The 14,409-nt window shown below is 44.4% G+C and overlaps 1 protein-coding gene across 3 annotated transcripts in view; it reads right to left on the bottom strand.

The window, feature by feature from the left end:
- The window catches only part of DPH7 (diphthamide biosynthesis 7), a 259,140-nt gene that overhangs the window by 34,653 nt on the left and 210,078 nt on the right, over nucleotides 1-14,409 (bottom strand). For all 3 annotated transcript variants that reach the window (XM_033960736.1, XM_033960738.1, XM_033960739.1), the window contains exon 8: nucleotides 2,547-2,612. In XM_033960736.1, the coding sequence (XP_033816627.1) occupies nucleotides 2,547-2,612 (66 nt within the window). The remainder of the gene's footprint in view (nucleotides 1-2,546; nucleotides 2,613-14,409) is intronic.

The following is a 14,409-nucleotide window of genomic DNA, read 5'->3' as shown; positions in this document are numbered from 1 at the left end:
CCATGGGGTGAGTTTACTTTAAAGACTACCCTATTCGCTGATGATGTCTTGCTGACAATCACTCAGCCGGAAACATCTTTGCTTCCTCTTATGTCTTTATTGAACTCATTTGGTCATCTATCTGGGTTTAAGGTAAACCTCTCTAAATCAGAGATCTTGAATGTTTCTATTGACTGGGCGACAGAGTGCTCTCCGAGCTCTTTACCCCTTTCACTGGGCAACTCATAGCATTAAGTATTTGGGAGTCAATATAATCTGCAAGGTGGAGGACTTGCATTCTGTGAATCTCCCCTCTAAACTGAAGGAGTTATTTTTGTTGCTTGATAGATGGGAAGGTCTAGCACTCTCTTGGTCGAGTAGAATCCAAGCTATCAAAATGATGCTATTACTGAAACTGTTGTTCCTTTTTATGGCTTTGCCACTTTCATATCCCAAGTTGTTTTAACAATTAAAGAGAAAAGTTTATAGTTATATTTGGAACAAGCGGCCTCCTACAGTGCGAGCAAGTGCTAAGCAGTATCCCCATAGTATGGGAGGCATGGCAATTCCTGATTTTTTTGCTTATTACCAGGATGCATATTTGCGGATTTTAGCTGAATGGCTGTCACGCTCTCGTAAACTATGGGTGAGGCTGGAGCAATGCTGGATTCCCGCAACGCCTTTATGGGCGCTCTCCTGATTACCTATGCATTCTCTCCGAGTGCTTCCTTCTCGAGTCCCTTGGGCACTACAGGGTATTCTGCATGTTTGGTTGGCAGTACAGGCAAACATTTTTCCAGAACGAGTATATTTTCAACAAACCTCATTGGGGTATTTGCCCGATTTTATACAGGCCTACTCTGACAGGACTTTTTTTAGACTGGGGAAAAACGGGGACTTTATATTGTGTGACAGGTGTGGAAGGAGGAGCAGATTGCACCCTTTTAGGCTTTGTAGGAAGAATATGGTTTATTAGCTGCTGACTCTAAATACACACAGTTAATACCTTCCTTGCTGCTTGCAGTGCGAGAGATGATCTGGCTCTAACAGAGACTAACTTGAAACAGGAATTGAATCGTGGAAGTAGAAAGGGTGTTATCTCTAGATTATATTTGTCTCTGTTGGATTTCTCTGACCCGGTCTCCGTTTAAAGGGAGTGTTGGGAGATGGATCTTTACCCCTCAGCAGTGGTGCAATGCTCTCTCTTACCTGATTAAGGTATCTATTGAATGAAAATGGGTACAAGATGCTGTTCCTTTGGTACTGCACTCCAGTTAGACTTCGAGCTTGGTTCCGCCAGGGTGATGGGGAATGTGGGCGAGTCAGTGGTGCCCAGGGGGATATGTATCATATCTGGTGGACATGTCCGAAAATAGCTCCTTTTTGGAGATCAGTTTTTGCATTGGTCTTTACTATCACTGGGGTGCAGTATCCGGAATGGACGGAATATTGTTTAAGTATATGCCCAGTGGGGATTCGTCCTAGAATTCATAAATTGGCTGCTTATATTTTTGTAGCAGCCCGGCTAGTCTTAGCTCGGGAATGGAGGAAACCCTCGCTGCCTGCTTTGGAGGCTGTTAACCGTAAATTGGATTATATTTTCTTGATGATTAAATTGACTGCTTTGAAATCGAACCACCTGGCCTCCTTTTATAAGATTTGGGATCCTTATATTTCTTGGAAGGATGCTTGCCCTCAATAGGTTACACCTTGAATTGTTATTTCTTGATACTCTTCTCTGCTGGACTGATGCTTTTTTCTTGGGTGGTGGGGAGGACTCCATAGGGGTGGAGGGGTAGGGAAATTTGTTCTTTATTTTGGTTTTGACTTTTGCTGTATTGTTGATTATTCTTGTTATGCAATGAGAGTACAGTATATTGGATATGTGGAAATTTTGTTTGTTGTAACTGATATTTGTGAAAATCTTCAATAAAGAGTTTTGGAAAAAAAAAGTGCAAGAGCACTTTGGCAGCTGTCCATACCGGGGCTCTGTGGATGACGTCACCCACATGTCAGAATATGCTACCTGCTTGTCCTGGGATAAAGGTCTTTAATTTACATAATTTTTAAATAAACAAATATTGAGTTCTTAGGAAGAGAGTTCACTGCCAGGTCCGTGGATGAGTTAATGTAAGAGAAAGGTTTTTACTGCTTTCCTGGTCCATCAATCTGTTCAAGGACCTGATATGTTTGGAGAAAAATGCTCTAAGCACTGGCAAATGAAGGCTCATGAACATAACGGGCTAATTTTGGTTCAGCTGGAAGCTCAAAACAGCAAGAAGAGAGTGTGGTGTAGTGGTTAAAGCAACAACCTCAGCAGCCTGAGGATGTGGGTTCAAACCCACGCTGCTCCTTGTGAACCTCGGCAAGTTACTTAATCCCCCCATTGCCCCAGGCACATTAGATAAGACTGTAGGCCTATCAGGACAGACAGGGAAAAATGCTTCACTACCTGAATAAATTCATGTAAACCGTTCTGAGTTCCCTTAAGAAAACAGTGTAGAAAATTTAATAAATAAAAATCTGTCTGAGGCAAAGGTCAAACTACCAGGCCCAAAAAAAAGTACCTTCCTGTGGCCAGAATATTCTCTCTGTGGGAATTGCTCTGAATGCTGCAGACTCCCATGGTATGCCTACAATATAAAAAAAATATCACAGATAGTTTATCAGATGAAGGTCTTCATTAATAAGTTATTTTCTCTCTAACTACTTTCACTTCGATTACACTGGTCAACAAGAAAAGTTTTTCTTTGCTACTGAGAACTAGAAGTGTTCTTAGTTAATTTAATGACGCTGATTTCAGATCTGTAACAGCTAGCATGTCAGGTTTCTGAAATACATGTTACTGATTTTTTAGACAGTTTGCCATATCGGCACAATATTGTGAGTATAAACAGTGTCTCACTAAATTTGTGTTAAGGAGTTTACTCTAAAAACAAACACGAAGACAATAAGGAGACATGTTACAGCATATATTTACGCCTCTGTTTAACTCACACTTGCTTTTACACTTGTACTGTACATTTGTCTCTCTTTGCATGAACAATAGTCTCCCATCATACTGGGATTGAATGTTCCCTGATATCTGCTTTCTATCACCTTGATATCTTGATGAAATCTTTCCCCATGCTCCCAAGATTGAGTGGGAAGAAGTTGAGGCGAGTATGTAAGAAGTGTATTTTAAGTGACATTCTGGCACCCATTAGCTGATATGCTGTCAGCATGTTCTCCACAAGCTCAGCATAATTCTCTGATCTGTGATTACCACGAAAATTCTGAACAACAAGCACGAATGCTGTTAATCTGGAATAGCAGACAGTGCAGCACACACGAGGTGCCCATGCTTTATCATGGTTGCCAAATTTACAGCCAAAATAATGCTTGTATGCACTTTGAAGTCTGCTGGACAGATTCTTTCACTGATCTTGTGCAGTAAATTGTCCGCAGACATAACAGAAATTATCAGGATGGTTAACACAACCTCATCTGTTCATGATAATTACAATATCTTCAGACAAAAACAAAGTATAAAAATTCACAGGTAGAAAAAGCAGAACAATCACTTTTTAGTATATACTTTCAAATTACTGGTATATGTGATCGATGATATGTCCTCGATGATATGTCCTAAAATGCAATATTGTGTGACAGAAAAGTAATATACCAACGCTTCACATTAGCGTTATTGACTAAAATGATATAAACACACACTGACACATAACTTAAAACCAGGATGTGATAGATGAAAACTATTTTCAGATTTAGAGTCAGCATGTGGCCCTTGTTAAGGTACAGGTGACAGAACTCCAATTGCAAAATGCTTGTTGACCAATGTTATCGTTCTTTATGTGAACCGAGCCAAGCTCCTTTCGGGGGAAATGACACAGTATATAAATCCAAGATTTAGATTAGATTATATGCTTTTTCTTAGAAGGCCAAGAGAAGCCCAATAAAATAATCTCCTAAACTCTATTCCCAACTGTATCCACACATTTACATACCATCAGGGCTTACTTGCTATTTCCTTTTATTGAATCCCTCCATTCCAGTCAGAAAGGTTTACCTTACCCTGAGAACCAATTATCTGAAACATACCGTATATACTCGAATATAGGCGAGATTTTTGGGCCCAAAAATGGGGGTCTCGTCCTATATTAGGGTCATCCCCCAGGGACCACCCGAAACCCTCCCGGACTTCCTGCAGTCCTGCCGTTAGGCTGGGACAGGAGGGATCCCTCCCGTCTCCTGCCCCGGCCGACACAAACAATTACCACCCATCCTCCCTCGCATACCTTTTCCCTGGTGGTCCAGCGTGTATCCTGCGTTGAACCCCTCCTGCCGATTTCTAAGGTAGTAGCCAGCGGCCCAGCCAGGCGAGCTTTCCGTGCTCCCAGCCGGCCCTGCACTGATCCTTGACAGGCTGCCACGAGTTCTCGCGGGTCTTGCGGCAGCCTGTCAAGGAGCAGTGCAGAGCCGGCCGGGAGCATGAAAAGTTCGCTCCTGTGTGCCGGCCACGAAAAGCTTGCTCCTGCGTGCCAGCCAATGTGCGCCGATGGCTACTACCTTCGAAATCAACAGGAGGGGTTCAATGCGGGATACACAAGGGACAACAAGGGAAAAGGTACTTGAGGGAGGGAGGGTGGTAATTGTTAGTGTCGGCTGGGGCAGGAGACAGGAGGGATCCCTCCTGTCCCGGCCTACCACTAGGTGGTTTCAGTTAAGGGGAAGGGTTAATCTGCTGGCTGGGTTGGAGGGCAGAGGGGAAACATAGAAACATAGAGAAACATAGAGTATGACAGCAGAAAAGGGCCGTTGGCCCAACATGTCTGCCCACTCAAAAGAACCCTCCCCTTAAAAGAACCCTCCCCTTAAAAGAACACTCCCTCTAAGCAATTCCCCAAAGTGAACCCACATGTTTATCCCATCATTTCTTGAAGTCGAGCACATTGCTGGCCTCAATTACCTGACGTGGAAGGCCATTCCAACGGTCAACCACCCTTTCGGTGAAGAAGTACTTCCTGATGTCACCATGAAATCTCCCACTCTTGAGTTTGAGCGGATGCCCTCTTGTTGTTGTAGAACCTGTAAGAAAAAGGATATCTTCCTCCACCTCGGTACGGCCTGTAGGATATCTTAACGTCTCTATCATATCTGCCCTCTCTCTGCATTCTTCAAGAGAATATAACTGCAGCCTGCTTAGATGTTCTTCATATGGGAGATCCTTGAGTCATGAGACCATCTTAGTGGCCATTTGCTGAACCGATTTCATTCTCTTCACATCCTTTTGATAATGTGGCCTCCAAAACTGAACACAGTACTCCAGATGAGGTCTCACCATGGACCTGTACAACGGCATTATGACTTCAGGCTTTTGGCTGACAAAACTTCTTCGGATGCAACCCAGCATTTGTCTAGCCTTGGCCGAAACTTTCTCCACTTGAGTGGCAGTCTTCATATCTTTACTAACGATTATACCCAGGTCCTGTTCTGTGACAGTTCTTGTTAAGGTTTCTGCTGGAGTTACCGCTACCAAGGTGCATAACCTTACAATTTTTGGCATTAAAACTCAGTTGCCAAGTATTAGACCATTGTGCCAGTAAAAGTAGGTCCTGCCTCATAGTGTCAGGCACGGTTGTGCTGTCAACACTGATGAGGTTGGTTCTTTTTGGTGGGAAGAGGGTATAGGGAAGGAAGATGGGACAGGGTGCAGAGCCTGTCAGTGAAGGTGGGGACAGGGTTTAGAGCCTGGCAGGGAGGGGGGACAGTGTTCAGAGCCTGGCAGGGAAGGGGGCTTGGTTCAGAGCCTGGTAGGGAATGGGACTGAGTGCAGAGCCTGGCAGGAAGGGAAGGGGGCTGGGTGCAGAACTTGGCAGGGGAGGGGACACTGGGTGCAGATCTTGGCAGGGCATGGCACTTGAATATTAAGCCCCCGTCTTATATTCAAGTCAACCATTTTTCCTCGTTGGGGGGGAATGGGGGTCTCAACTTATATTTGGATTGATTTATATTTGAGTATATAGAGTAACTCTTTATAGGATACAATGCAGCCCCTGGCTAACTGAAAATTCTGTAACCAAGCAAAACAAAAAAGGTGTTCCCCTAAGAAGAAAAAGGTATTGAAACTACTGAAACCAAATCCAGAATTTACCCACCAAATTCAAACAAACTGATAGCAATAAGAAAAGCCAGAACATACCCATGTAGTTCTTACCATCATAATGTCCCAGTAACAGGCAGTTCTATAAACTTCAGTAAGGTTGAGCTAGACTGGACTAGATTCAAAGAAAGGAAATTAGCAGGTAAGCCTCAAGTCTTCTTCCTTATAACACTATGTAACAATTTTATTCCTCGGCACTAAGTGTAATTTTCTAATTGCTCATACCTAAAAAGTATATAAAATGTTTTGTGACCAGGATCGTCAAATTTTGTAATTTACCTATTTAAAATGAGAAAACACCGAATTTTCTTTTCATTCTTATAAAGTCATAAAAATCAACATATGAATCACAATTAATGTGAATTTATATTGAAGTTATACAAAGATGACCACAAAAGATTTAGAAGAGTAGTTTTTGAGATTTGCAATTATATTGTAAGTCACTTTCATGAATCATCCCTCAGATGTAGTCTCCATCATACTCTCATTACATTGTCCTTTATAGCGGAGTTCAAAGTTCAAAATATCCTGGTGGAAGTGCTTATTTTGCTCCTCTGAGTATGCTCCCGTGTTCTCCTTGAATGTCTCAAGATGAGCATCAAGGACAAGGACTTTGAGAGACATCCTACATCCCATTTTATTGTAATTCTTCAGCAGATTCTCAACCAACTCCAAGTAGTTTTCAGCCTTATGATTGCCCTAGAAGCCCCGAATCACTGTGACAAAGTTATTCCAAGCAACTTTTTCCTTCCTAGTCAGCTTCTTGGGAAATTCCTTGCACTCCAGAGAGCGGGACAGGCAGGAGAAAGTCAGGAGGCAAGAGAGAAAGAGAAGAATCGAGAGGAGGGGGAAAGAGGGGAAAGAGCAAGAGGAGGCAGGAGAGAGTGAGGGGCAGCGGCGAGAGGTAGCTCTGCCCCTCTGATGTCAGCAAAACACAGATCCGGAGCTTCCCCTTAAAAGGGAAGGTACCAATGGCGCTCAGCCGTTTGGTGCGCATCGAAGGCAAGCATCAAAGGCGCTCACCTTAGTGAGAGCGCCTTAAGAAGGGACGAGTCACTGCAAAGAAGAAACACTAGGGAAGGACACCACACAGGTAAGTACCACAAGGGCAACAGGACAGACAAGCAGCAGATAAACAAACAGCAGTCGCAGAGGACAAACACAGCAGCCACAGAGGACAGCAGTAGGGATAGTAGGTACATAATTAGGACTGCCAGTAACGACACTAAGGAAGCTACAGTTTCCTACACAAGGAGAAGCCAATTCAGACAAAGCATGAAAAGGCATATAGGGAAGAACAAGAAGCATAGAGGACCTGGGAAACAGGGAGAAGCCACTTTTGACAACAGACCGGCAAGCAGAGAGCAATGGAAGCAGCAGACAGAAGCAGGATGTTGAGCTACCCAGTTTTCTACACCTTGTCATATGTATGACTACCTCCCCTCTGGTAGGCGGTTTTATGTATGCACTCGATGCGAGGAACTGGCGAGCCTGAAGAAGCAAGTCAGAATACTGGAGGGCAGAATACTAGAACTAGAAGCACTTCGAGCAGTTGAGGAGATCAGAGAGACAGAAAAAGCACAGTTACTTACCGTAACAGGTGTTATCCAGGGACAGCAGGCAGCTATTCTCACATAAGGGTGATGTCATTGACGGAGCCCCGATGCGGAAGCCTCGCAAGCAAACTTGCTTGTAGAAACTAGAATTTTCGAGTCAGCCGCTCCGCGCATGCACGAGTGCCTTCCCGCCCAGCACAGGGCATGTTTCCTCAGTTCAGATAGCTAGCAGAGAAGCCAACCAGGGGAGGTGGGTGGGTTGTGAGAATAGCTGCCTGCTGTCCCTGGATAACACCTGTTACGGTAAGTAACTGTGCTTTATCCCAGGACAAGCAGGCAGCCTATTCTCACATATGGGTGACCTCCAAGCTAACCAGAATGGGATGGTGGGAGCATTGGCAACTTAGGAGAATAAATTTTGTAACACTCTCTGGCTAAAATGGCCATCCCGTCTGGAGAAAACATCCAGACAATAGTGAGAAGTGAAAGTATGAACCGAGGACCAAGCCTTGCAAATTTCCTCAATAGGTGTGGATCTGAGGAAAGCTACTGAAGCTGCCATTGCTCTGACTTTATGGGCTGTGACTCTACTCTGTAGGGGTAATCCAGCCTGGGCATAGCAGAAGGAGATACAAGCAGCCATCCAGTTGGAGATGGTACGCTTAGAGATAGGTTGTCCCAACTTATTTGGATCGAAGGAGACAAAAGGTTGAGGAGCAGATCTGTGTGGTTTGATACATTACAAAAAGAAGGCCAAAGCACGTTTACAGTCAAGAGTATGAAGAGCTGATTCTCCAGGATGAGAATGAGGCTTTGGAAATGCGAGTGGAACTTCAACAAGTAATACTACAAGCTCTTGGTCCTCGCATGGAGCAAATTTCCTCACAACTTAACAAACTTGAATTGCTCCTGGAAGACAATTCTACTAGAGTCACGGACTTAGAGAACAGAGTCTCGACGGTAGAGGATGAGGCCACTGCGATGGCGTGGGATGTTGCAACGCTCAAGACCCAGTTGCATTCTTACCAGGAAAGCCTTGAAGATTTAGAAAATAGATTGCGTCGGGGCAACTTACGGTTTATTGGATTACCAGAAAATATTGCTGATTCTGTACTTCTTTCTGTAGTGGAATCTTGGCTGGCCGGTGAACTGCCGATGCCTGCTTCCTTAGGCCCTGCGCAATTTGAGCGGGTGCATCGTGTGGGCTCCCGCACTGGTGTGGACCAGCAACCTAGACTGGTGATCGGTAAATTACATAACTACCGGCATAAAGTGGAGTTGCTTAGAGCTTACCGTTCTAAGAGAGCCTCGTTGACTTACAAATCACATCCAGTGTTGATTGGCCAGGACTACTCAGCGGCCTTAATGGATAAGCGGAGGGTGTTTCACCCTCTTTATGCTCAACTTGTTGAACTGAAGCACCGCTTTATGTTCCTTTATCCGGCAGTGTTAAAAATCCAGCAAAATGGAAAGTGGCATGTCTTCGATTCTGCAACTCTTGCAGGAGACTTTATTAACTGTTTGGAGCCCTCCTCATCGCCTCCTACTTGATTATTCTAGACTTCTTGGTTCACCAAACTGATTGACTATACTGGTGGTTTCCGGTTTGTCCATTATTCATGGTTACAGTGCTTGTCTCTTTCTTTGGTTACTAGCTTTACTTTGGGGATAGGGCTCTGATGGCTTCAATATCGTGATCTATTTTCCTATTGCCCGATTGGCATTAGGAAAATTAAGTAGTTGGTGGGATGGGTGGAGGTGGGGGACATTGGGGATTGTTGGGAGGGGGAGTGGATTGGATTTGGGAGTGGGGGTGGGGAGGGAGTTGGGGGTTTGCTTATTGTATATTCCAGTGTGTCTATGTATATCTAATTTTTGGATTCTTTTTATCTGATGGGGATTTCAAACTTGCCTCTCGGGTCTGTGCTGGGCACCCAGGGGGATTTTACTGTGGGCCTGCTTGTCAATGTGCTTTTTCTGTGGCTAGTGAGGGGTAAAACATTTCGGATACTGTCCTGGAATGTGGTTGGCATCACTTCCCCTGTAAAAAGAACTAAGTTGCTTCAACGCCTTAAACATCATAGCGCTGATTTGGCCTGTCTGCAGGAAACCAGACTTACGGAGACAGAACATGCTAAACTACAGAAGGGGTGGGTGGGTCAGGTGATTTCAGTTTCTTCGCCTAATAAGAAAGCAGGAGTGGCCTTATTAATACGGAAGGGATTCCTGGGTAGGGTGGAGCGCTTGTACGGCAATGATGCTGGGAGAATCCTCTTGTGCAAAATCATAATGTCTGGGCACTCATACAATGTGTTGGTAGTATATGCACCGAATCAATATGACCACAGTTTTTTTTCTTCTTTGGCCCGACTTGGTCTTAGGGACCCAAACACTCCTCTGATTCTATTGGGGGATTTAAATCAAGTCATGGACCCAGATTTAGACAGAACGGGACCGGGCACATCTCAACCACTTAGTATAACTAGGGGTGTTCCCTATCTGTGTGATACCTTAGCTCTGACTGATCTGAGGTGCCCCCTACACCCCACGGAAAGATATTTTACCCATCAATCGAGGGCACACCATACATTCTCTCGAATAGATTATATATTGCTTTCCACAACTTTCTTCTCACAGGTTCATTCCACAGAGATTGGCCCCCTCTCCGTGTCGGACCACTGTCCCATTTGGGTTGATATTTTACACGGTGATGGTTTTCCTTCCCAGGGGCTATGGAGATTTCCCTCCTATTTGATTAAGAATTCGGACTTTACTAGTTATCTTACCTCAAAGTGGGAAGATTATGTCAACTTTAATTCTCAACATATTGACACCCCGTTATTATTTTGGGAGGTAACTAAGTCAGTCCTTCGGGGGGATATAATCTCTTATGTATTGGCCCAGAGAAAGAGAATTTCTTAGGGGATTTTGAGATTGGAACAGGACTACAGAACATTGAAGCGGGCACATATCACTCACCCCTCTTCTCAATCGAGAGAGGCCATGACTGCAGCGCAAGTTGCCTTGAACACGCTTTTGCACGAGCGTACGCAGCGCTATCTTTATTACTCTAAATTTCATTATTACACATTTGGAAATAAACATGGCAAACTGCTGGTCACATTGACTAGACCCCAGAGGCCCAATCACCATATCTCTCGCCTCCTCCTTTAGTCGGGAGTGACGATGACCACTACACTTGATATAGCAGATAGCTTTCGAAACTACTATGCTGCTTTTTACTCCACGAGGGACAACCTTGAGGGACTGGCAGTTAGTGATTATCTGACAGATGCAGGGGTGCCCCGGCTATCATCTCCGGACCGCTTGCATCTGAATAGGCCTATACAGGGGAAGGAGCTTCAGGGAGCGGTGAAACAACTTAAAACTTGCACTTCCCCAGGTCCGGATGGTTTTTCCCCTGAGTTTTATAAACTGTTATTTCCATCTCTTTGTGGTCCTTTAGCGGCCTTTTACATGCGGCCCTGGAGGGGGGTGGGTTCCCCACGGGTGCGAACCATGCACATATCACATTGAAACCCAAACTGGGAAAGCCGGAGGGAGATACTGAATCTTACCGCCCGATCTCTCTTATTAATGTGGACATTAAGATTCTGGACAAAATTCTGGCTAATCGGTTGGTGTTATTATTACCTCAATTGATTGTCCCGGAACAAGTTGGTTTCATAAAACATCGCCACTCTGTTCTTAATGTCCGCAGGTTATTAACAGCTATACAACGAGTGAAGGATACTGACCTTAAAGGGATTTTGGTTGGCCTAGATGCAGCTAAGGCTTTCGACCAAGTCAACTGGAAATATCTTTTTCAGGTGCTTACTTACATGGGCCTTGATGGTTGGCCTAGATGCAGCTAAGGCTTTCGACCAAGTCAACTGGCAATATCTTTTTCAGGTGCTTACTTACATGGGCACTGATGGTTGGTTTTATGAGATGGTCCGTTTGTTATATGTTTAAATTTGTTTTTTATTATCATCAATAAACAACCAACATAAGGTACAAGTCATACATAGAGCAATACAGAAGAAACATACCCACCCCTCCCCTTCCCACCCACCCCCCCACCCCCCCAAAGGGAACAGCCAATATCATACATGCCTGTATATATTCACTCCAACAATCTAGCTTTCGCTACAGGAGACAAAGTGGAACAAAAAGGTCTCCAACAACGGAGAAATAGCACCCCCTTTTTGGAATGCATGTCCAGAACATCTTGTCTTTCATAACCAGCCCAATAAATCATCTGAGTCCTCCAATGTGAGACAGTAGGCGTCTGGGGTGACAACCAGCATTGCAATATGGTCTTTATGCCCACCAAGATCGCCCTTTGGACAAATGCCTTTACTCCAGGCCTAATTGGGTCCAGTGAGAATTTCAATGTAAAGAGGAAAGTCGACGTCTGTGTCCAGGAGCAGTTCCATAGGGACTGTATGAGGAGCCCTATGCGCCGCCAGTAGGCTTGAATACCAGGGCATAACCAGAACATGTGTCCAAGAGTTGCTCCGACCACCGCACATTTGGGGCATCTAGCTGAAGTGCTGATGCGGGCTTGGTAGGCTCTAATGGGCGCCATGTAAGCGCGAACCAGAAATTTATAGTACCGTTCCCGTTCAGTGGCTGCCACCAGGATACCTTTTCCCAATTTAAAGCTCCTCTGTAGCATGGATTCAGTGATTGTGGTTTGTAAGTCCAAGGACCAGGATTCGGCCAGAGTTCTATAATTGAGGTCCCCCGCCAGCCCCTGCAGGTAACGATGATAAACACTAAGCGGGGTGAGATCTTGCGTATCCGTTTGTTATATAAAGACCCCACTGCTTGCATACTGGTAAATGGTACCCGAACTTCTATATTTCCGATAGCTAGAGGTACTCGACAGGGTAGTCCGTTATCATCTCTTCTCATTCTCCTTTATTTAGACCGCTTTTTACGCACACTTTTGCTTGATGATGAATTACAGTTCTGCCCGAGGGTGATTTGCAGTTACGGGTGTTGGCCTTTGCGGATGATCTCTTATTGACTTTGGGCGACCCGCAGAGATCCCTTATTCGAGCATTGGACCTCCTGGATGAATATAGTATGTACTCAGGCCTGGTATTAAATAAACAAAAATCAATAGTGTTGCCCTTATCTTCGGATATCCCGACTGTCTGGAAGGGTGATTTTCCTCTTACTTGGGCACCGGGATGCTTGAAATATTTGGGCATACTTATTTCTCCTGACCTTTCACAATTATACTCTTTAAATATAGAACCCCTCTTGACTATCACGAAGCACAAATTGCAAAATTGGAGGGTGTATCTGCTTTCCTTGATGGGGAAGATCGCCTTATATAACATGGTATTGGTGCCTCAATGGTTATATGTATTTCAAATGTTACCTTCTTTTAAGCATGACAAAGAAGTTGGGAAATATTTACAACTTTATCTGTGAAATGGGAAAAAAGCTAGGATGTCTTTGTCTCATATGGCCCGGCCAAAGGACAGAGGTGGCTTGGGTTTGCGTAGTCTTCAACTGTTGTCTCAGGCTTGCCAGATAAGACACCTCAATGACTGGTTTTGGGGCATTCATCACTTTTCAGCGACTAATCAAGAAATCTCCCTTTATGTTCCCTATCATTTTAATGATTTGCTTCACGCTAAACACCTACCTCAAAAGACAATAGCGGCCTGGCACCTTTTCCTACTGACGTTGAGACGGTTGTGGAGGCTTCTTTGTCAGCATCGTTACATCTCTTATAATGTAACCTCATATTTACCTTTGCAGGGCAGTGGAGACTTTCTTCCTGGACTTTCCTCTGGGCCTTCCTCCATCTGATCTCAAGCCTCTAACCGCTATCTATTTCAATTGGTCCATTCTAACGAAACCTTGAAATCGTTGGAGGTCCTTCAGAGGGAACATCACTAGACTCCTCAAACCTGGTACTCTTATTCTCAGTTGTCCTCTTATGCCTGCTCCCTGCCGAGGGACTGTCTTACTGATCGGCGCATGGAGTTAATATCTGAGGCTTTAAGTCTGTCTGCATAGGTACCGATTCTTTTGCGATTTCATCATCATCATCTTCAAGAGTGTCTGGATGAACTTTCCTATAACTTTTATGCCACCAAATGGTCAATGGATTTATCCTGTGAAGTTTCCGGCTCCATCATTAAAAGAGGGCTTCATAGAGCAGCACGCTTGACTTCGCAAGTGACATTGAGTGAAATGAATTATAAGTTTTTGTTACGACTTTACAGATCTCCCTCTTACATGTATCGGGCAAAACTATGTGCTTCAGACCGATGCCTTAAATGTCATCATTCCTCTGCTATGCTTGGACACCAGTTTTGGTCCTGTGTGAGGGTGCAGCGGTTTTGGCAACATGTCCATCAACACATTATGGCTATGTAGCACTATAATTATACATTTAACCCGGTAATGTTGTTTACTTTGGAGTTCCTTCCTAGAACATCCCCAAGTGGATTCAGGCGTTTTCTGGATCGTGCGGTACTACTGAGGAAGAAAGTAGTGCTTCAATGTTGGATTTCCTCAGACTCTCCTACCCTTGCACATTGGCGTGTTTTGATGTTACAACATGCCTCCATGGAAAGCCTGTGTTTTTCATCATGGGATACGGTGCTGGGGAAAGTGTATTGTGCTTGTGGGAGCCATTCTGGAATACCTTGACACCTAGAGCCCGTAGTCAATTACTGAATGTTTGAT

Source organism: Geotrypetes seraphini, chromosome 10 (genome assembly GCF_902459505.1).
Source record: "Geotrypetes seraphini chromosome 10, aGeoSer1.1, whole genome shotgun sequence".
Classification (NCBI taxonomy): domain Eukaryota; kingdom Metazoa; phylum Chordata; class Amphibia; order Gymnophiona; family Dermophiidae; genus Geotrypetes; species Geotrypetes seraphini.
The sequence above is the reverse complement of the archived record's forward strand: the minus strand, read 5'-3'. Positions and strand labels throughout refer to the sequence as shown.